General features: G+C 37.5%; 1 protein-coding gene across 1 annotated transcript in view; it reads right to left on the bottom strand.

Moving 5' to 3' along the window:
* The window catches only part of pth2ra (parathyroid hormone 2 receptor a), a gene marked incomplete at both ends in the record, with an annotated part of 74,380 nt that extends 50,092 nt beyond the window's left edge, over window positions 1-24,288 (bottom strand). The window contains 6 exons of the mRNA XM_079426495.1: window positions 4,934-5,120; window positions 13,201-13,298; window positions 13,376-13,491; window positions 14,022-14,132; window positions 15,984-16,080; window positions 24,136-24,288. Of these exons, the coding sequence (XP_079282621.1) occupies window positions 4,934-5,120; window positions 13,201-13,298; window positions 13,376-13,491; window positions 14,022-14,132; window positions 15,984-16,080; window positions 24,136-24,288 (762 nt within the window). The remainder of the gene's footprint in view (window positions 1-4,933; window positions 5,121-13,200; window positions 13,299-13,375; window positions 13,492-14,021; window positions 14,133-15,983; window positions 16,081-24,135) is intronic.
* Between the last annotated feature and the right edge of the window lie 1,027 nt (window positions 24,289-25,315).

The raw sequence follows: 25,315 nt of genomic DNA, 5'->3' as shown, positions 1-25,315 counted from the left end.
AATAGCACACCTCTCCTCAACAAGCTGCAGTATTTGAGGAATCATTGAGCACAAATGTTGCAGGATAAGTTCCCAAATAGTTTAATGCCTAGGATTAGGAGCTTCTTGAAATTCTTAAAACCAAGTATGATCAATAATAGTGATGTCTGCTACAGCAACGACTGGTCGAACCTTTTAGCTCAGGTTTCACTCCACACTTTAACTGTGGACACAGCGATATAAATATGATTATTGGATAAGAATGGCCAGTAAGTTAAGAAATTACTACAGATAATAGCCATTTTAAATTTAAATAATTCCCAATATTACCGTCTTACTGTATTTTTGACCAAATAAATGCAGCATCGAAGTGCCTTATAAACCTTACAAACTCCAAACCATAATATTCCTTAAGAAAAATACAAATAGACATAGATTCTGTTGACAAACAAGAGTATCAAACTATACAATTATGTACACTAGCTCACATGATTTAGACTTTAATAGTATTTGCTCGAGTTAGGTTTGAAATTTGAGGAAAAGTATATATTGAAACTGCCAACCTTTGATAGCAGACTGATATCTTTGCAAATCCGAGCATAATTTGTGACACTGTTGAGATTTCCTCAAAAACTGTAAAGGAGATGTGTGATTACTGGAGTCTATAGTATCGGTCCGGAGAAAAAAAATGACAAGCAACACAAGTCTCCATTTGCTCTCCATTTAATCTCATTGTTTCTCCTTTCTGATTTACACACTGTATAATACACTGTTACCTGATTCTGTTGTTTTTCTTTTTCCACAAAACTGTATTCATAACACAAAAACTTTAGTCTGATTCTGTGTAGAAGGTTTTTAATGTCTGAGTTTCAATTTCCCACAAATAACTATGAATGCAGTGCATCATTTCTTGACTCATTAAAACATTATCTGTCAGTGATTTGAATAAACTGTAATTAGTGCCTATAATATGCAAAAGCAGCTATAATTACAGTGTCTTTGCTAACATGAGCTCCATATTCAGCCCGCACAGAGAGAGGTAAACATTGTAATTTATGAGTGAGAATGTGATGCTGGTGGTTTTAATCTGTGTTATATTTTTTTGTAAGGAACAGCTCTAGTCCTCTTTTATTCATTGTTCCAAACTTGTATGACTATCTTTCAAAGAACACAAAAGGATGTTTTTTTTTTTTTTTCAAAATGTGATAACTTTGTATGAGGAACAAAAGTGAAGTTATTCAGTTTAATTTGTACTTTTGCATGTGATGTGGTAAATTTAAATACGTGTATGCTGAAATAAGATTAGAGAGCTATGGTGGAAAGGAAGACTTAAATTTCCATCAAAGCTTGTATGGAATGCAGTATGTGAGTCATATACCATTTGTATGTGTATTTACAACTTGACATCTTCTGTGTAAAAGAGCAGCATGAACATCCTGCTAAACATCTATTTTTATTTTCCACAGAAGCAAGGTTTGGAATGACATGAGGTTAATAAATGATCACAGACTTGTCTTTTTTGAGTTAACGATCACTTTCTGTTCTTACTTTTCCCCCCAAAGGAGTGCATTTGGGACTCAGTAGAGCAACAACCCAGTGAAAGGGCTGCTATTCTGAGCATGGACAATAGCAGACACATCAACTTCAGAAAGTGCCAGAATCTAGGGGTAACCGTGAGAGCTTCAGAGCTTCTGAAAGATGATCAAAGAGGCGCCAGAGAAAAGCAAGGTGCAGATTATGTTATCAATACACCTGGAGGATCTGGAAGGCTTGCCTGAACACCTAAAACTTTTGTTCTGTGTTTTCCCTGCCTCTCTGCTGACAATGTACTCTAGGAGATCTCTGCCCTCTTTTCACAGTACTGATTGAAAACATAATGCCTACTGCAGACCACCACAGTGAAGCAGTAGGGAGGCTTCTATAGAAGTAAAAATGCTATAGAAATCAAATGAAATCATCGGTCAACAACTGGACCTAAAAGTCAACAAAAATAGTAACTGAAAAGCACTAGTTACTGAAACCTTTTAAGATCTCTTTAAATCATCATCTTTAAATAACCAAAAACTGCACAATTTGATTAATGAATGAATGGACAATTTACTATTCTTGCCGCTCAATGCGGATCCCAGTTATTATAAATAATGAAAAATACTGAATGCTACAAGTGGAAAAAAAGGCCAGTCTTCCCTTTTATTCACACAATACCAAGGGAAACATAATGGGCTGAAAATCATGTAATTTCTAGTATCATAATTTCTGTCATAGCAGACTTGGTCATACAATGTTAATAATTTAAGACCAAAAATAACATTAAATTATAATGAAAACGCACTATGAATCATTCTAAATCCACCCACAATATAGTATCACAATTTTATACCAAGCATAGACATTAGCTTACTGGGACCAGTGTTAACCTCAGGCTGAAGGAAAAGTCTATTCATGTCTGTACAGTAGAACGCAGGAGAAGAAGGTTCAACACTCTTCAGCAATTAAAAAACAATGAAGCACAATTGTTAGATTATCTAAAGTAATTTTTTGCTTATTAGTATGGTTGAACTGGGTCATCAAAGGTCAGCAGCAAAGACACTGATTAATAATAATAATGGGATTAGATACATTTGTGTTATTTAACATTTAATTTTTGCTGGTTTGCGTCATATTCTGAGTTTGCATTTCACTGTTTTAATTCATTTTGATGAATACTAAATGTGTTTTTTTCTTTTTGTGAGTGAGACGAATTAATGCACATTCACATTTAGTCTAGAACTACAGAAACATCATGTTCACACAGCACACAAAGCGCCTCTGTACTTCCGATTTCTCCCAACATGGGGACAGGAGAATTGTCAATAAATGGGAAAACAAAGTAACTGGCATTACTTTTTTGAAAAAGTAACTCAGATATTTTCTTGTAAATTAAAATGTAATGTGTTTCTTTACTAGTTATTTGAAAAAAAAAAAAAGTAATCCGATTACGTAACTTGTAATGCGTTACCCCCCAACACTGACTGGGACAGTCTTTAGGAAACATTTTGTCCAAATTAAAAGCACACTATTCACAATATTGGTTACTTTAATTGTATTGGTTATTCTGTTATAATATAATATTAATATTGAACTTTTTTTTCCTTCAATACTTAACCCAAAAAACTATTCTCTACTAAAAACCTCTTGTACACAAAATAACATGGACTATATCATGGGAATATAATGTATGAACTATTTTGTCAGTATTGTTAGTAGTAGTAGTAATAATAATAACAATAATACAAGTTATTATTATTATTATTATTATTATTATTATATGCTGCTTGGCTTTAAAAGGAAGAAAAACAAATGATGGGCTGGTGTCTACACTGAAAAGTCTTTGCAAAGATTCCTTATATGATGCAGAAAGCATATATACAAAGCAAATAAGTTGGATCTGCTGTCATACTGTTCCACTGAAGAAAATGAAAGGGTTGAAAATTTCCTGCGTGTTTCTTGAAATGCGAAATTTGAGAGTAATAGCAATCCATTGATATAAACATGTTGGCTGACTGACCTATAGAACATGCAACACACTTAAGTTAATTGCTGCTATTATAGGTAAACAAATGGATCAAAGCACAGCAGTTGAATCTGAAGACAGAGATCTCTTTGCACCTAACATATGCGTTGCAGCTATGGATGCTAAACAACTGGTTGCAAAATCCTCCCTCACATGTTGGCTTCATAGCACTTATCTCCTGCAATGCAGCTGTTTGAAGAAAAAGCTGAGGGCACAGTCAATGTGTCCCAGCATTGCCCGGAATGGGCACCAATACAGTTCGAGCCTGAGTGTAGGTGGGAATGGATAATCATTTCCCACATAAAAGACAGCAAATGGGGACAAGTGAGCTTTTTTAACAGCTGTGCATGGATTGTTGAGGCTGGCCATGTGGTAGGCGTACAGTATAATAAAACACTCAGACATGTAATGGACAAGCATTGGGTTGAAGATTGGAGTTGGTATGAAACAAAAGCCCTCCGGTAAGAGTATGATACTACACAGGATGAGACTGTGAGCACTTACAGCTTCTTGCAATCCAGTAACCTCTGACGTCTAGCTTTGGCATTTCTTCCAGCAATTTTAGCCCAACAAAGTGTCAAGATGGGGCACAACCTTGCATTAGCATTCAAATATTTATTCTCCGCCATAATCAGAATTGGAGTCAGACCTCACCCAGATGTCACTTCGTCCAGACCCAAGTTGACCTCTTTCAATTTCCGCTCTTCCAGGCTTGTTTAACACTTCACTGTGCCCTTATGTTCAAGCTATCTATCTATCCATCTATCTATCTGGAGCATAGATAGAATACATATATAGTTGAATATAAAGAGTTACTTATAAATGAATATTGGAATAAACAAATATACAAATATACACTGTAAACTTGCATAAGATGGCAAAACTCACAAATTTGAGGTAATCAGTATAACTAATGAATTTTTATTTTGTACTTATACATGCTATGAACAACTTGAAATATCTGATTACACTAAATCATTTAAATTAAAAAGTTTCAGTTTAAATTTATCAGATTAAATATGGTTGATAGTTAAAAATAAATAGTAATTCAGCATTTGCTAACTTGCTAATTGGTAACAATGTTTTGCACACAAAAAAACATTATGTAACGTATTTTTAGCTGTTAAATTTAAATCAAATTAAGTTAATCTAAATTAAAAGAAACACATTAATTAAATATAATGAAACAATTTAGATTTAAAAAAGCGTTCTATTTAAAAAAAAAAAAAAAAAAACCTGAAAAGAAAAACAAAGTTCTAAATACTCACGTAACATATAATTTTAAACTATATCACCCAGCCCTAATATAAATATTTATGTCATAATCTGAAATTTAGCCACATGAGATACTTGATAAATATTTGATGAAATACATATAAGATGAGATATCACTTGACTCACATACTGTGAAGTGTCCACTGGTGCCACATCCACAGCATTAGTGAAGTTATTCATAAGCACAGCATCAAATTCCTGTAGCCCAGCACTAGTGTGCACAACGTGATCCTTCACAAAGATGCTGGCGGCACGCAGCATGAAGGAAACAAATAGGTGCATGTGAATGTAGTTCCTGGTGCAGTGGAGACGCCTGAAGACACACAGAAATACATTAGGCTTGTTAGGCAGAGAATTAAAAAGATGGTAGACCTCAAAATTAATATGCATTTAAGGAAATGAGGAAAAGGAAGGTTTAAACTGAATAATGTGCTTAATATAAGGTTAAAATGCTGCTACACTGAAGACAAGATTTATCCATTGTAGCTTTCAATCCGTGATTAACTATATGTCACTTAATGTTATGGTGTACTGTATTTATATTTGTGTACCCATTCAATTTAAATCTGGTTTCTATTGTGTATCGTTTTCACAGGGGACACAGAGAGAATGAATGCAATATTAATACACTCAGCGACCATCTGTTCACAAAAAAATCCCCAAAGTCTGACGCATGCTTTCTACATTTAGTACGCTTTAAATATTACTTTAGGAAATGAGGAAAATCGAAGGGAGATTGCATGGATGATCACAATGTTGATATAATCTTATAATATAATTAATATAATATAATAAGGAGAAATAATCAATTTTAATTATGTTAAGTAAGGAATCATTGATGACGGGCCGTTGAATTATAGAAAATGATGGCCGTTACACCTCGGGTGTGCATTATTTTATAAGAACTCAATGGACCGAAGTCAATTATTCTGCTTGTACTACGGTTAAGACATCGATCAGATGATACATTTCAAGGCATTTGTCCGGTTTTTGTACTTGTGAGCAGGATTAAATGTACATCCGCGCCATATCATAATAATCCTAATTTCCAGATACCAACTTGTAAAAAGCATTGACGTCCTCGTAGAACTCGTAATTACAACTTGTGAATTGGGAGTTTTCTGAGAGCTACGGCTTGTACCACGTGACCGCTGCACCTCATGCCGCCACAAGGAACCAATGAAAAATGGCGGCGCTTTCAAAAGAAAGTTATCATTATTTTGTTGTTGTTTGTTTAGGTTAGAAACATTTATCGCCATCATTAATAATAACAAAATAACTAACTAACGGTTTGTAATTATTTTTTACCTGACAGTTTCTGTGTTCTGCAATATTTAGCAGTAGCATACAAATATAATGTTAGGCCTATGCGTTTTACAGCTGCCAGTAACATTCACGCGGTCGCGGGTTCATTTTGTTGACTGGACTATCCACCTTATTTTTCCCGTTATAGCGGGCGCGGCCATTAGTAAATTTAATGTGTCTGGCTTCCAGTGTCATCTGCTTCCAGCTATTTTTAACTGTACAAAACCGCTTGTTTTGCTGCTTGATATTGCAAATTGGTGAGTCTTACCATATTATTTTAATGTATTGTCTTAATTATGAACACACTGGTTTGTAGTGCAAGTAGTTTTACTGTTTACTGCACTTTTTTATTCTTCTCGTTGTTTCTCTGCGGCGGCTTATGAACCGGAAATCTCACATTCACAGAAAAAGGCTTACTTCCGCGTTGAAGAATAAGGTGCATAGAAACAGATTATCCCCAGTCCAGGATGTGAACAGTACCGAGTTGAACGTCACGTGTTGTCATCTTTGAATTACAGTAATTACGACATGGTGTGAACTCAGCATAATTCTGCATCTCATCCTAATTCCAAAACGTCATTTTAGACCTAGTAACGGAGGTTTGAGCCGTTGATAACAGACTAAAGCCCCGTTCACTCCAAGAATGATAACTATAAAGATAACGATATTAGCATCCACACCAGTGAACGATATCATCTGTTTATTCTAAATTCTCGAGCTCATTATAGCAGGATTCTGATTGGGTGTCAATGTTTTTATCCTTCATCGGCTGGAAAAAATCATTCTGCATGTGATTCCAACGATATCGTTTCTGTGCCCTTATCGTTATAGTTGTGGTGTGGAATCTTTAATACTGAGAATGATCGTTATCTTTTTAGTCATCGTCTTTGGTGTGAACGGGCCTTAATGCAGCTAATAACTACTGTAAGTTATGAGACAGAGAGAGAGAGAGAGAGAGAGAGAGAGAGAATTACCTCTGTGAGTCTAGTTACATCTCTTAAGTGTTCAGCAGCAGTGTCTCTACTAATAGTGAATTAATTTTCTTCACAAACAGCGCTGTTGTGAGAAGTCATGCAGTTTTTAAGTTGATGTTTTTGATAAAATGGTCACAGTAGTGCTAACAACATTAGCACGTATGTAGCATGTGTGCAAACTGTAGCCTGTGTATGTGAGTCTGTGAAGGAGAGAGAGGGAGAGATGGATGTGCTTTCCATACATAAAATGTAATTTTGTGGTAAAAACATGGAAATGATCTGTCGTTTTTATCCTATTGTTTACTATATTTATTTATTTATTTGGCCAGTGTCATTGTGGATTTTGGTTCTTTTGCTGTTTTAGGCTGTAAGGACCTTTGAAATTAGTAATGTCCAGTTCGCGATCGAATCGTTCGATTTAACGGTTCTTCTTAGCAAAGTCTCTTTAAGACATGTCACTCGGCGGCCATTTTTTAAACGACTCTCAGGCATGCAAGTGCCGCTCCTATCACTTTGTATGGGGAAAAAAGTTGAAAATAAAGTATCGGCTAGGGTTAGGGTAGGTGTAGGGAGGGCTTTATTGTACCAATAAGGTGGCATCCATTTAATAATTTGAATTAAAATTATAATTTACACTCAGTACGTTATTATTGCATACTGTTTTTTTTTACTACAATACTGAGGTGCAGATAATTGCCACTATTTACAACAAGTAATATACATTGCACAAAATCCTGCTATTCTAACATAGTAAAAAAAATACGTTAACTGCTATCGCTATCAAATTCTCCCAAACTGTTCACTAAGCTTAAAGGGGTCCTATTATGCTTTTTCACTTTTTGAATTTTAGTCAGTGTGTATGTTTGGGCATAAAACAATCTACAAAGTTAAAAATCTCAAAGTCCATTCCAAAGGGAGATATTTTGTTTTTAAAAAAAATCCCTTTTCAAGAACTACAACGAACGGCTCGTTTGGACTACAAACTTGTTTTCCTGTATTTGTGACAAATTTTAAATCCCTCCTACGGAAATTCGAATGGTTGGGGGATGGGGAGAACACTTGGTTGAGCACTGCACGTTTCAAAATCGAAACCCAGTGCATGTGTTTTTATATAACTGTATTTCTGATGGAAACCAACAGTTTTCAGAAAATTTTGGATGTCATTTTCATTTCATCTTGCATTTTTGTCTGATAAAGCAGAGTTTGTGAGCAGAGCTCTGCTTTGTGTACAGCGTTACCAGGAAACCTCGAGCTCTCCCGCTCCAACGGCGCCTTCCGCTGGCAGAGAATTAATTTGCATATATATGCGGACACAAATAGTGTAAATCTGTGGGATTATGGTATAAATAAATTCAACTGTATAACAGTTTCAGTGCAATTCATGTTATAATGTTAGAATTAAAGAACAATAAACATAATAAATATTACCATTGCACTTATCTGTACATAGTCATGGACTTACTTTTAAGCTGTTGTTGACATCCTATCTAAAACGTGATTTAGCCAAAAAAAAGGGATCCTCTTGTTCAATATTCTCAAGGTCTGAATTGATATGGCAATATTGATGAACTTGCTGCTTTGGCAAGGGGTGGGGCAATACTGAAACGTCGTCTAAGCTGTTTACCACACAACACAACACATTTAGTTTTTCGGAAGGCGGGCCTTTATCAAACCCGGAACTAAACGAGCTGTTTGTGTCAGGCTGGGGAGAAAGGTATTGCAATAATGTAAATTATGTGAAAAATAATGCGATTTTCGAACCACCAAGCATGAAAGCATGTTCTAGTACACCCCCAAAACAAAATCAAGACTTTGTAAAAGAGCATAATAGGACCCTTTTAAGATTAAATTTCATATTAGAAATCACCAATGAAATTTGACAACAACTATGTCATAAATGTTGTTTCTTTTGCTCAAATAGCGTTATAAAAAGCTTATTTCTCAGGCTAGATCAGCCAGTGTGCATCATAGACATAGATAGACGCCCTATTCAACCGCTCCAGGGGCCGGATTCACAAAACATTCTTAATTTCTTCTTAACTGCCATTTTTGTTTTCGGATTTGTCGTTGTGTTTTCTGACTTGCTATAATGTTTTCTGAATTGTTATTTTGTTTTTTTAGATTTGCCTTTGCGTTTGGAATTTGTTATTTTGTTTTCAGAATTGTGATTTGTTTTGCACTTCTCGGCCACCATAGTGATGCTACTTTTTGCTGACTTCAAAACTCAGTAGCAACTCTACAAAACGAGTCAGATAGGGAGCTTTAATTGGATGCTTTTATTTTATCCTATAAATCCGACATAATCTTTGGCAGTATGCAGCGCATATGAATGTGCCGATCTTTCGAATATTCAGTGATTACTATGGTGAATGACGTCAAGTATACCGCTACAATATGGCAGATGACTTACGTATAGCGGCCATAGAAACAGTCGCTAATGACGCATCTAGTGTATCTTTGGTGTGCATGCGTAGTCCTAGGCGCATGTTTCAGAACGCTGACTGTTTCTATAGCAACCGTGACTTCTAACGGCAGATGCAGTGACGTGCTGACTTTACCGATTAGCGCTTGGCTCTTTCATTCAGAAGGCAAGGCTTCCTGCGATTGATCGGCCATGTTAAGCGGTGCATTTTTCCCCATTAAAAACTATACGAGTGTCTTGGGCATAGACATATATAGATGCCCTATTCGACCGCTCCAGGCACGTAGAAGCGGCCGCCATCTTGGAACGGTATTTTTGACGTCATTCACCATACTGTAGATACTGTAGAGCCGCTCTGTGCATGATTGTGGCATCTTTCGAATATTCAGTGATTACTATGGTGAATGACATCAAGTTTACTGCTGCAATATGGCAGACGGCTTACGTATTGATAGTTTTCACATGACGTCATAGGAACGCCCACCTGGCAGGCAAAACAAAGCTTTGCTCCACAGACAGCCAGCTATTTTTACGCAGATTGCATCAAGTAATAATGTAGTAAAACTCAGATATTAAAAGGCGAGATTCAGTGGGCACCTTATTGATTATGTATATTTTGTACAGGCAAGAGGATGAAGCCAGAATATAAACACAATGTGCAAAGTGTCACGTTAAATGGCTTCCCATAGAAAACCATTAGAAGTAAAACACTGAAACGTTAAGCGGATTGCGTTCATATTCCGGCCTCATCTGCTGGCCTATGGAAATTATGCATCATTAATGTGGTGATTACTGAATTTGATCTTTAAATATTACTGTTTTAAATATATTAAGGCACATTAAGTGTTTTTACAATGTTTTGTTGCACTGTTTATGATTGAAATATTGCCGCGGGTGCTTAATATGGATTGCAAATGGCCAAAACTTGCATTTTGTTCAGAAATACCTTTGTTTTATTTTTTTGAGAGATGATCTAAATATTTGCGGCTGGGAAACAGATTAAAAATTTACGCGCTTGTGCAGCAGTTCTATGGATGTTTTGCCTTCCAAGTCTTCGAGCCAGTCACGTGACTGAAAACTATCAATAGCGGCCCATAGAAACAGTCGCTAATGAGGCATCTACATATATATATTCTATGGTCTTTCCTGTATCTCAAATAGTAGAGCATGGCACTAGCAACGCCAAGGTCATGGGTTCGATTTCCAGGGAAAGCAAGAGTTGATAAAATGTAAAAACTGTAACTTGAATGCAATGTAAGTCGCTTTGGATAAAAGCGTCTGCTAAATGCATAAATGTAAATGTAAATGTAAATGTCTTGGGTAGTCTATAGTCTTTGTTCTTAGTGAACCAGCCGAACCAGTTCACCAAATCGAACTGAATCGCTTGAAACGTTTCATGTCTCTAGTAAGCACTAATCCACAAATTACTTAAGTTATTCACTTTTTTTAACGTGGCTCTGAGTCGAAATAAACCAGTATCCTGGAGTTATTCATTTACTCGAACTAGTAACAGGCAACGAACGTAGTGGACGTAACGAGCGGTTCTCGAGTCAAGAACCGATTACATCGGTTTTCGGATCACGGTACTCTCAACCGAGAAACGCTTTTTCCGGACATTTCGGACATGAGAACCGATGAGCTAATGATACTGAGCATGCGTGTAATTTTTCAATAGGACGAACAGCATAGTCAAGTATTTTGTTAAACATCAGAAAGTGTAATAATATAAACATTTTATTTTATTTTATTTTATTTTATTAAAAAAGAGGAATTATCTAATCTGTGTTCAGTTGAAGATTCCGTTAGGTTATAAGCCAAAGGGGTTTGTCAGGGATATTGGACCATAATTAAGACTCTATGTTTAATAGGAATAAAGGATGATTTATGAAATACCTGTACTGTAATTATAGTTAATGATGACACATTCACAAACTGAGTTTGTAGTAAATAGAACTGATGAGCACGAGCAGAGCAGCTGATATACTGAATGTGCCTGCAGCGGTTCTCGAGTCAAGAATCGGTTGCATCGGCTTTCGGATCACCAGTACACTGATGAGCTGATTATACTGTGCATGCATGATTCAGCGTGAAGCTACCGAACAGTACTGACACAGCACGTCTGAACCGAACTACATCTTTTGGACAACTGATTCTGAGAGCGCGGGTAAACCGAGGACTTGAATGAGGGGCAATCTGGCGAAACGTAAATTTATTTAATAACAAATAAATCGCAATTGGTTATGTATAGTAAGTGGATTATGGTTTCTACACTGATGACAACCAATTTATTCACTTTATATGTTCAAGACTTAAAGTCTTAACTGGTCAAGATCTGCCTGGAACTACGTTCGCCGTGCATGTCCCTGAAAATAATTGCACACCTTAGAATGTTCGTCAGCCAATCAGATTCAAGCATTCAACGGTCCTGTTGTATAATTAGATTTATTCAGTGAGCTCACTGCACTGCATTCTGGAATTGCTTTATCCATGAAGGATAACAATGAGGTGTTTTATATTTTTAGATTATTTAACATTTGTAACAGTCTTCACATTGGAAAATGTGCCTATGATGGCTTAATATGCTCTCTAGATAGGTAGCTCACTGGGTTTTCTAAGAATGCCATAGTGTACTGAATGAGAGTGTGTCTTCATCTTCTGTGTGTATTTCTGATTAGCGTTAGAAAAAGCACTACATGTTGAGAGCAGGCTTGACTCCTGTACTTCAACACCACTTCGGCTACCACTTTCAAAAATTCGCCTCAGGAGTCTTGACAGGTGTATTTCGTCAGCAACTGCTGTGGTCAATCCACTGCATCAGACACTTCAAAGTGCATAAGAACACTCACATATTCTACTGTATACAGCACCTTGGATGTGATTTCTTTGTCATAATTTATTTAGCTCAAATGTCTTTTGATTTGCTACATCTCTAATGTCAAAAGTTTAAACAACATTCTTACCTTATCTACAGTTTTTACATAACATATCACAGCAAAATTTCATAGTTGCTGTTTTGAAAGTTCAAAAACATCCAAAAACATTTATCTGATGCTAATCAAGAAAAGCCTTTATTTAATTACTACTACGACGACAACTACTACTACTACTAATAGTAATAATAATAAAAATAATAATTTCTAGAAATTTATCAAATCTTTAAAAAATAAACAAATATTGGGGCAGAATAAGTGATAATAATAAGCAATAATTCTGCAATGTTAGGTTGCTCTCCACTTGCCTGCGGTACAATTAATATTGATATTTTGTACTATTAGTTAAATGCACACATTTTGAAAACAGAGCCATTCTTTATCTCAAACCACGGGTATATTTTCGATCAATTTAATTATGTTTTTTTTCAGTGGTCTATCTTCAAAAGAAAATGAGAAAATGCGAGAAGGCACTTCCTTTACTGTGTGAATAGTATTGGCATGTCACATCTAACAGCACGTTAGATGACATCACTGAACTCAAGACGCGTCCGATGAGCTGCTAATGGAGCATGAAGTACAGAGAGCGAGAGAAACAGACACAGCAGCGCTGATTCTCATTTGTAGAATTACAGTATGATAGAAATAGAAATATATTAGACTTGAGGGTGTAAGAAAACTATTTAAAGCATCAAGAAAATTATTTCTTGCAGTTTATGAGAAGTACATCAGACACAGGTTCAAATTTAGTCAGATACTCACCTGAAGTAACCAATAATAAAGATAGCCACTAAAAGAGAGCTGAAGGAAACTGCATAGCCCACTGTGTACATGATGTGCAGCCTTTCAAAAAAGACCTGCTGTGGGGACAAAGACGTAGCACGTCAAATCACGAGTGGTCTCGGTCCATTGAAGACAAATGACTAATGTAGCTTACTCTCTTTTTGTTGGGTTCTGGGGATTTGATGCATTCAGTATAGTTGACCCAGGTCTTGTTTGAACTTTCTGCAAGCACCCAAGAACCATTAGAGTCACACCTCCTGTACGCATGTCCTGAAAGATTGATAAAAACTGAACATGAACTTTGCCAGTTTGGAATTCTAGCATACTGCACAGTATGCTGCCTATTAACTGTAAGAAATAGTATGCAAAACAGTGCACATTATACAACAATAAAAGTTTGAAACTATAGTAAATGTTAGTTCATTTTACATTTATGATGTTTTTCCCCAAAAAGTAAAAAAGTTCTTTCATTAACGTCAGCTGCCTCCGTAATAATTCTTTGATACTTATAAGTGAAAATCAAGGCATGGCTTAAATTACAAATTTATTAGGCAGAATATTAGCGAAAATGGGTTTCTCCGTTATATTACTGTGTACGTCATGCATTTTTATTATTATTATCTACATCCACAAAACCAGTTCAAACACCTAACCGATATTATAGACTTTTTATTTGCGTATGAGTGTTGTCAGCTGTTCCTATTTAAAGCTCATATTAAGAAATATTACAGCTCATAACAATCATGCATGTTAACAACTGGCAGAAAAAAAAACTAAGGATGATGAGAAATGTCTCAAACCTGCATGGTTGAAGTCGTAGATGTATCTAGGGCAGGGGGTCTTGGTCAGAGTTCCAGGGAAGCTTTGTGGCCAACATATCAGACCATCCCACTCTGGGACACACACACCAACTGAGAGCAGAACAGTTTCAGAGCAGAGATGTCAATTCACCAAAGGGCAAGTTCAGATATGACACGTAAAATCATAGAATCTTGCAGCATAACGTGACACCTAGCACATTTTCATTCCTTCCTGCTCTTTAGAGTAGATTCTATAGCAAGATAAACATGAAATGAGCTATGGTAAAAGCCCAGTATGAAACCGTCATTCATCCTTCCCATCTCCAAATGAATCATGCTTTGCTTTGGATAAAAGCTGCTAAATTAAAAAAATTAATAATTCGTAGTATCATCTGAAGTTACACGTATGGGGGATTTCGGGCATGGATATTGGATTACATCCAACTGGCATGGCCTAACACGAGCATCCACGAGGTGGCCCACACTGCCACATCATGCAGAAGCAACAAATGTGCTTGTGTAATAAATTAATTGTTTAATTACATTATGAATTACTGAACTTGATCAATGCACTTATCATTTTGTGCTTAATCAAACAATTTATAACTATAACAATGACTGTAATGATTTCTGTTGAAATGAAAAGAAAATATGCAATTAATATCAGATAGTTGAAGACATTGAATAAATCAGCAGAGGATTCAACAGAGTCAGTCCAGCAGCCACAGATTTCTGCCAGCATCAAACAACATAAGCAATGAAGCGTTTGTTATCCATTAATGTAACATTTCCAAGGGAAACATGAAATAAGAGGACAATGTAAGAGGGTACTTGAGTTCATCCATCAGGAAAAATGATACAAAATCATGAAAACTCCTGAAATGCAGCTTGAGAACATCTTGGCATGTCAGCATGCCAGATTCAATTATTACACAACCTCCTGGTCGCAGGAACATGCAATGTAGCTACAACTTTCTGTTTGTGCATTTACAGATTTTTTAAAAGTGTGATCACATTAGTGAGATTTCAGATCAATTGTATGGGCAAAAAAGGTCCATTGTCTTTTGTCAATAGTGTAGCAATGTATGAAACTCAGCTCACAGAAAAGTCACTTTCAAACCAAGCAGGTTTCTGTTGGCCAATGTGTTAAATTCATATGACCAATCTTTTGCCCTCAAACAAGATTGCACAGATTCCTATAATATAAATCCTATATATAAATGACAACGTTAATATAATTTAATTTTAGGAGCATGTTAAAACATTATTATAATCTACACAAAGGATCTTAAAGGTCTTCATTCATGCCAAATTAATTTTAAAAAAATCATAGTTTAATGTTTAATTGTAAAATGATGTTTAGCACATCCACTAAAACAGGCAAAAATAAAAAATTGATTTTGATATTTTAAGCATAAAAATATCAGATTGTGCTTTTGTTATCTTGTACCCTAGGTGATGTTACCTGCTGACCTCTTTAGAAAATACAGTACATATGTATTAATAAAGTAGCATAAATTTGAATTTACATTAACTTATGTTGGCCTCAGAAACCAAAAGAACACATGCACATTATAAAATGAGTCATAACTATACTAAACATTTCTCCTAGTGCAAATTAGCTCTAATCAATCCAGACTTGTTTGAAAACTAAGTATGTTTTGTACCTTAGATAGCCCAGACTTGTTTGAAAACTAAATATGTTTTGTACCTTAGATAAGCATATGCAGTCATTGCACCCACGTCTTCATTTACGTCTACAAACCTCATGTGACTGAGCTGACTCATTCAAGCTTTATGCAAAACATGTTTTGGCAGAGATGCTGATGGTCATACTTCTGTTGAATATGTTACTATTTCTAGATGAACTGTGGTGCACAATAACAGTAGTTGAAGCGGAGAATTGAAAAGGACACTTAATTAAAAGCTGTGTGAAAGAAACAGAGTGGAAATGATATCTACCTGCAGGGTCGTCTGTGGAAACCTTCTGTAGACACTGCAGCTTCGCATCCAGCAACATCTGCACCTGTTCTTCAGCTGTAATCTCATCTTCACCTGCCTGAAAACAAAAAGACTTGTTTTTATTTCTTCATTGTGTACTGAATCTTCTAAAGCCATCAGATAGCTTAATCTGAGGATGTTATTTGCAAATGTAATTTTATTTTCCAATCTCGGCCCATCAAGGCATATTTGAGATCAATTAGTAAACTCCATTGATTCACAAATTAGATTTAAAGTCTCTTTCTCACTCAAAATGATCATATTGCGATTTTTGTCATTTCTTTTTACTTTCATTGTATGGAAAACAGATCTGAAATTAGCTGCTAAAAACATGTGTTTCTTTGAAAAAGGAAGGCATACACTTTAGAGCAGGGGTGCCCAACCCTGTTCCTGGCGATCGACTGTCCTGCAAAGTTTAGCTCCAACTCTAATCAAACACACCTGCCTTTAATTTTCACGTGATCCTGAAGACCTTAATTAGTTGCTTCAGGTGTGTTTAATTAGAGTTGGAGCTAAACTTTGCAGGACAGTCGATCACCAGGAACAGGGTTAGGCACCCCTGCTTTAGAGTGATGTAAGGGTGAGAAAATAATGACACATTTTTCAAAAACAGTCTCATTCCCTTCAGTTATCAAAAGAAGCGTGCATTATGTAAAACTGAGTATGTGTTGGTGTGGTTATCAAAGGGTTGGTGACTTTCTCTCTCCATCTCATTTCGGGTTGCTTAAATGAATCTGCGAGGGAGTGAGAAGAGTTGAACTTCTAAATACCCTGAGGAGATGAAAGAAATTAAAAGATTCACTCTCTGTAATGATGAAAGAAAGGTTTTCAATTCATGTAAAAGTGTATCAGAAGAGTATTGGAGCCCTCATTTCTACCTCAATTAAAGTCATTTTCTCAGTCATGCAAAGCAAGGATACAGTTGTGAGCATTGTAAATTTAGCATTGTGCAGGAGGATATTGAAACAAAACAAAAAATTTAAATATATTGAAATCAATTTGTTATGAAATATAACATGAATTAACGCTGAATGGAAATGCATCCATTAATCTCTTACATTTGTATTTTTTACATTTAATAAAAGTGGAATGGACCTTGTCGTATTTAATTTGACATGCATGAAAGCCTGGCTGTGAGAGATGGAAGTGCAGCCTGATCACTTGGGTTTAAAGTCATAAGCCCTTAGTACCTCACATCAAATCTCACAATCCAAAATTTTTGGTCATTAAATACATATATACATATATATATTTAGCATAAACTACCAATGAAAAAATCTTCTAAAGATTAATTTTAGGTAATTCCAATATTTAATACAAAATAACAATTATACAAAAACAAAAGCTGCTTTATTTTACTTTCTTATTTAATGAGCTAACATGAACTAAGAGTTGTTTTGTCTAACAAAGATTAATAACCTCTGTAGAAAATGTAGCTATTGCTCATTGTGAATGTTAATGCAAGTTTAACTAATGAGATCATATTGTAAAGTGATACCTATTGGTCTTTATATTTCTTTTGCACTTTAATCTATGTAAAAATGTTTTACTTTATACATGTTTTGTGTATTGCTTTATTTAAGCTATTTAAATGTTCAGTTATTTTGTTATGAGTTATTAAACCTGTTATACTGTATTATGACAACACTTTTTTGCAACTAAATTTCAATATCGTGATAATACCGTATAGCATGATGAAAGCAATAACAATTAATCGCAACATGAAAATTTAAAAAAATATCACTATTAGAGACCTACACATTCAACCTATATGAAGCAGCTCGCTGCATACAGTAGACTTAGAAAATGGAAAAAAATCATCCAATTAGTAGGGAATTGATGCATACAGCTTTGTAGCATAGAAACTGAAAAAATCTGAACTGTATTTACACGCATTACAATTTTATGCCCTTTTTACACCAAGTAGTAAACACAAACATTGCCAAACATTACAGAGCAGCTAGAGACATCAACAACATGTCACAAGCAAAATGTAGGCCTTTTATTCAGGAAAGCCCATAAGATTTCAGCTGTCAGAATATTTAATAATAATTTTAAAAATCCATATTTTCACACATAGTAGAAAGACATTTCTGAAGTATCTCGTCCTTCCTTTTTATCATCCACTGCTGCACTGATAATATGAGTAAAATTAGCATAAAACTGATGGGCTCAATGGGACTCACTGTGTGGGAAATTACTATACTAAAGATAAAGTTTTCAGGTGGACTATCTGGTGGTTTTCCTGCAGTATAGCCATGTAGCTTCCTTGACTTTCATCAAGCAACACTGTGAGACTGCTGACAGCGTTCTAGTCAGATGTGCAAACCTGCTTGTGCATATCAAATACCTAAAGTGATTCAAAATGTATTTAAATAATCAATAAGGGATTAAAGCTTAGAATGGAAACTATTCTGAGATTGATCGGTTACAATGTCCCCCAATTTGGCACAGGAAGATAATGTGTCTGGAAGCAATTACCGAAAACTGGATAGGAGCTCACTGCACATAAATGTGACAAAAATACACCATACAGCTATCAGTCAAATGAAAATTTGAGAAATATTGTTGCTAGGACATCACGTTTATTTTTTAATCTTAGTGCCATTTAAACTGAATTTTGCATGATTAGTGCTGTTCATCTCAAAGGCAATGCATCATACATTTTCACTACAGCTGGTTTTTATGTCAAAGCAGGAACTGAGAGAAAAGCATGTTTACTGTAAAAAGTGTAAATGTGCACCTTAAGGCACCGCTTCTACTAGATTGACCCTTAAGATGGCTTTGGTGTAACCTGTTTGACTCAGGATGATTCAGTCAGTGATTTATAAGGCATTTCTATTATAAATAAATAATAAATAAAAAATGGCTTGAATACACCCACTTAGATCAATGGTTCTAAACCAGGGAGCCAAATTTGCAGGAGGGCCACAGGATAACTTATTTAAATTATTATTTTAATGTATTAAAAATCATTTAAATCAAACTCTAATCAAAGTTAAAATGCAAAAAAAAAAAAAAAACTTTTTTTTTTTATTTAACCAGGAAGGTCCCATTGAAATACAATATATCTTCTACCAGGGAGTCCTGGTCAAGATAGGCAGCAAAGGACACATTTACAAAGAAATAGACATCACCACACAATGGACAAACGTAAAACATAATTTTCTAGAAAAAACAATGCAAATCCTAATCAGTTATTAAAACATGTACACTGTTCTACATAAACAGACTTTAAAATATTTTTAAACGTAGCAAGAGATGGAACAGATTCCATATGTAACATACCTTGAAACTCATTCCACACATACGGAGCATAATTAGAAAAAGCAGAACGACCTATCTCTGTATGAAAAAACGGCATCTTAAGTAAAAGTTTATCTGTTGATCTGGTATTATAAATATTTGTGCAGTATGTCAGCAGCCTAGATATATACTGTGGTAATTTACCCACTAAAGCTTTTAAAATAAAAATCAACATATGTTTTTTCTCCTTAAGCACAAGGAAGTCCAGTTTGTCATTTCAAATAAATTACAGTGATGCGTACGGATATCAGCTTATCATCGAGCCAGATGCCAAGATATTTGTAAACTTCAACCCCTTCAATCTCTGTATCATTTAATCTGGACCGAGTAAAAATCATGTATTTAGTATTTTTAGCATTTAACACTAATTTTAAGTTACCAAGAGAAGTCTGAAATGAATTAAAAAGCATTCTGTAAAGAGTTCATTGCCACTTTTAAAGATGGAGCCACAGTGTAGAGAATAGTATCATCTGCATAAAAGTGTACATTTGCTGGCTCGACTCCTTTACCAAGTTAATTTCTGTCTATATAAATGAACTTGGTAAAGGAGTCGAGCCAGCAAATGTACACATTTATGCAGACGATACTATTCTCTACACTATGGCTCCATCTTTAAAAGTGGCAATAAACTCTTAAAATTACCTGAAAATTTGTCATCTTTGCTGAGAATATAAAATTAGGGAATGTCTTGTATATTGCAATACTGTTAAAAGTTTAGCATTATAAAGACAGTAAGCCAATTTCACTCATTTCTCATGGCTATGACAGCTGATTTCAAATCCCAATTTCATATGTGTGACTGCTCTGAGAAGAGCGTCAAAGGTTTTTATTCAGTGAGATGAGCACTGTAGCCAATCAGCACCGAACACAATGAACACAGAGTTGTTTCACATAAAACTCAAAACACTGGCATATTCGTTCACACTTGTGAATCTTAAGTCTGGGCATTAAGTCTTGGAGTTTAAGGCCTTGGAGGCCTTCGAGTCAAAAGATTGTGAACCACTAATCTATACGTAACACATTCAGATGTAACTTTTTAATTTACTGTAAGTGTGCAACATGTAACACATTTTTTCGATGATTCTCACAGGACGAGCACATTTATGCATGCATTAATGACTTGCTAATTTATTACTGTAATTTGCTGGCAATGTAGTGGGAATAAGTTTGTTGTTTAAAGGAAATAATTAACAGGCACAAGACATGCAATATGACCAAGCTGACCCTCGTGAAAAATAAATCTTATAAAGCATTTCTAGTTTAACTGTGCTGTGCTGATAACTGCACAGTTATGAGATGAAAAAGAATAATTATTTGGTGTTGCAAAGAACATACAGTAGCATATATTCCAGCTGATTAAAAAGGGTGTATTAAACAGAAATCATTCTGCAAAACACAATTGACTTAGTTCATTAATGCACAAGCCACTGAAGTATGTTTTTATGTGTCATTTCGTCCACTGCACAGGTCTATATGTGCTCACATGAGTGAATGCATTTACTCAGAACAAGAGTGAACAATGCTTCAACAACATATAATGGCAAGGTAAAAAAAAATGCATGCATATTATATAGATGTAACGGTTCGTGGTTGTAGATAAAAGGCGCACAACGAAAGGTGAAAACAAATGAGGACTCTTTAATCAAAATAGCTTCAACGCACAAACACTTTGTTAACTTAAGATCAGACAAACACGAAGGCAGAACTGAGGACTTATAAAGGGGCTGGAACAAACGAGAAAACAAGATAATTGACTCAAACACAGGTGATGCATACAACTAATTAACAGAACTAGGTCAGAAACTAAAACAGGAAGAACCAAATAAGGACAAAAAGGAAACTAAACAAACAGTTCTGTTACAGATATCGCCCCACTCCCGGAAGGTGCGTCCCGCACCGTAACAGTAACATCGGGGAGGGGGGGCGGGCGTCCTGGAGCAGGACCAGGATAGGACAGGGAAGCCTCCAGGACGGATCAGGAGCCTTGGGAGACCATGTCAGGACTGGAGACTCGGGAGTCCATGGTGGATCCGGAGCCTTAGGAGGCCATGGCAGGACTGGAGATTCGGGAGACCATGGCGGATCTGGAGACTTGGGAGTCCATGGCGGATCAGGGGCCTTAGGAGGCCATGGCAGGACTGGACATTCGGGAGACCATGGCGGATCTGGAGACTCGGGAGTCCATGGCGGATCAGGGGCCTTGGAAGGCCATGATGGATCTGGGTCCTTGGACGACCATGGCGGATCAGGGTCCTCGGGCGACCAAGGCGGATCTGGGTCCTCGGGCGGCCTGGGCGGATCGGGGTCCTCGGGCGGCCTCGGCGGATCTGGATCCTTGGGCGGCCATGGCAGGTCGGGGTCCTCGGGAGGCCATGGCGGATCGGGGTCCTCGGGCGGCCTTGGCGGATCGTGGTCCTCGGACGGCCATGGCGGATCGGGGTCCTTTGTGGCCTTGGCCTTTGGCCTGACCACACAAACTGTGGCTATATGGCCCCCCCCCCCCCCAAAATTTCTTTGGGAAAGTTCCCCTCTGGGGGCCACATTGGAGGAGCGGGTTCTTGGGGGCGCTCTGGAGGAGCGGACTCTTGGGGGCGCTCGGGAGGAGCGGACTCTTGGGGGCGCTCGGGAGGAGCGGGCACTTGAGGGCGCTCGGGAGGAGCGGGCACTTGAGGGCGCTCGGGAGGAGCGGGCACTTGAGGGCGCTCTGGAGGAGCGGGCACTTGAGGGCGCTCTTGCAGCGCGAACACTTGAGGGCGCACGGGAGGCGCGAAGCTGGATAGAACCAGCGGAGACGAAGGAGAGCTGGACGGGACCAGCGGAGACGCAGGAGGGCGCTCTTGCAGCGCGGACACTTGGGGGCGCTCTTGCAGCGCGGATTCAAAGGGGCGCTCTTGTAGCGCGGACATTAGAGGGCGCTCTTGCAGCGCGGACATTAGAGGGCGCGCTTGTAGCGCGGACACTAGAGGGCGCTGTTGCAGCGCGGACACTAGAGGGCGCTGTTGCAGCGCGGACACTAGAGGGCGCTGTTGCAGCGCGGACATTAGAGGGCGCTGTTGCAGCGCGGACATTAGAGGGCGCTCTTGCAGCGCGGACATTAGAGGGCGCTCTTGCAGCGCGGACATTAGAGGGCGCTCTTGCAGCGCGGACATTAGAGGGCGCACGGGAGGCGCGGGGCTGGACGGGACCAGCGGGAACTCAGGTGGGCTGGACGGGACCAGCGGGACTTCAGGTGGGCTGGACGGGACCAGCGGGAACTCAGGTGGGCTAGACGGGACCAGCGGGAACTCAGGTGGGCTGGACGGGACCAGCGGGAACTCAGGTGGGCTGGACGGGACCAGCGGGAACTCAGGTGGGCTGGACGGGACCAGCGGGAACTCAGGCGGGCTGGACGGGAGGTGTCTGGGAGCTCTCGCTGTTGGTGGTAAGTGAGCCCGAGCCGGAGCAGCATCTTGAGGGTTCCTCCTTCTAGTGAGCTGGCGAGGGCGAGAGGCGCAAATGCCATCACAAAGCTCGTTGGGTCCTGGATGGCGTGAGCCAGCTCAAAAAATTGTGCGAGCTCGCCCATCTTCTGTGTTGGTCTGATCTTCTGTAACGGTTCGTGGTTGTAGATAAAAGGCGCACAACGAAAGGTGAAAACAAATGAGGACTCTTTAATCAAAATAGCTTCAACGCACAAACACTTTGTTAACTTAAGATCAGACAAACACGAAGGCAGAACTGAGAACTTATAAAGGGGCTGGAACAAACGAGAAAACAAGATAATTGACTCAAACACAGGTGATGCATATAACTAATTAACAGAACTAGGTCAGAAACTAAAACAGGAAGAACCAAATAAGGACAAAAAGGAAACTAAACAAACAGTTCTGTTACAATAGATTCCATAGCCACTGTAAAAAGAAAAAAATGCAGATGTGCAGTTGTTACCTTATTGGGTTCCACTCAATATTGTCATGTTGATTCAGTCATATTAAATAATATTATTGAATGAAATTCACATGAGGCACATTTTAGGTCATGACATCACATTTTTTATAGTGCAGGCAGTAGCAACTCTTTATAAAGTATAAGCAGGATTGGTGCTTATACTTGAAACACACCAAGCTTTTATCAAAACCTCCCATTTCTCAGAGGCTGATATTAGGGATGAGGATTACAGCTTCCGTGCAAAAAAACATGAAGTTGGCTGTGCACTTACATCTGAATCATAGTTCAGTCGATATCTGACTGCATTTTAAAAATGTTTTGTCTGCATGAAAAACATGCTTTATGTGGGAACAGCTATACTGAATCAACTGGCTTTATTCAGCAAAAGAGCCTTTAAGGATCAGATTAAAGCCTCATTTGCATCATATTGAGTTGTACCATCAAATATAGCAGAAGGGCCATTCCCATTTAAACTTGGATTTTGAATGATATGTAAAACACGCAAGTTTTTTTTATAAAAAAAAAAAAGCATTTAATAATAATGACAGATCTAGAATCAAAATTAATAGACTGGTACCCTTACATACATGATTACATACATGTACATAACGTGCTTAAAGTGTTTAGATAAAGTGCATGGTAAAATGCTGAGGTTGAAATCAAGCACTGAGAGGTCTACAATTGTTCAGTCAAATCGAGTCCCAACTTTGGCAGATAGTTTGCTTTAATTAAATTTATTTAATTATCGTGTACAATAAAATAATACAAAACACGTCTTAAACATGCAGTATGCACTATTAAGTTGTTTCAGTGTTTAACATTTTTAACGGTTAAAGAAAAAAAATGGTCATGGCACACCTGTATAGACCCTGTGTCTTACCTGAGCATCAGCTAATGTCCAGAACAGAATCACTTTGGCGAAGTTCCACAGGAGACAATCCCTCATGTTTCTGAGGAGAAGCTTTAGTCGAGATAACAAGCAATCTTCTTCCCTTAAGACTTTGTGTATCTCCTCACACCCCCCAGCGACCATGATGTGCTCATGTCATCAGTGAAAAACATCGTTAATTCTCCCCGAAATCTTTTCTCTAGTTTCGAATAAAAACTAGAATCACAAGACGTCGTAGTTCTGAGAAGTTCAAATACGTTCACATCTCTTTCACAGAAAAAAAAGCGTAACTTAAAAGCAAAGCAGTTGAAAGTTTGCAAATGTAGGCTACTCCCCGAAGAAATCCCTTCGGTCAGTTCTGCTGACGGACTCACAGTGAGTGAGATGATGCACAGAAAGCGAGCGTCGTCTCTCACTAACAACAGGCGGATCGATCTCAAAATATCTATAGTAGCCTATTGAGTTTATCGCGATGATTGGTCCCTCTCACATTAATAATATCGACAATAAGTGTTTTAACTAGTGCGTTCTTTCTCTTCTGTATTTCTTTCTTTAAGCATGAATCATGTGAACAATCAGTTGTATAGGTCAGGAACTATTTGTCCTTCCGCTCATCTCTCAACACAGAAATACGGACGTCTTTAACTTTGTGTAAGTTGTTAAATGATTCTTCGTGTTCTGTAATTGATGTTAATGAATGAAATACTAACGATGGCTTCCAAATCATATTGTTAATAATAATTAGCCTACCCAGTTTATCCTGCAACAGGTAATTACAATGGAGAGTTCTGTCAAAAACGAAAAATCAGACATTCCAAACCAGATTTTCTTTACTCTGTGGAACTAAAGCAAATGTTAGGCAGAATGTTCGACATTCACTTTTGCATCTCTTTCCCACACAATGAAAGTGAACGAGGCTCTTCTTTTCTAGGAGGCACAAAAGCGCAGCATGGTGATCAGCAAGCTTGTGTTATAATTTACATTGAGTGAACATACTTCAGACAGTCGAGTATATTTTACTCTTAATAAACTAAATTACTAGTAACCCTATCCATACTCAACTAATTTATGCAAAATTTATGAGGAAAACCCCTCATGAGGAAAAAGTACTCCCAGCAGGCAGGACTACAATATAAGGTCAGACAGACCTTGCATTTTAGTTGAGAATGAA

The sequence above is a fragment of the Barbus barbus genome (genome assembly GCF_936440315.1).
Source record: "Barbus barbus genome assembly, chromosome: 10".
In the NCBI taxonomy this organism is placed as follows: domain Eukaryota; kingdom Metazoa; phylum Chordata; class Actinopteri; order Cypriniformes; family Cyprinidae; genus Barbus; species Barbus barbus.
Note: the sequence above shows the minus strand (reverse complement) of the source record. Positions and strands in the feature narration are given on the sequence as shown.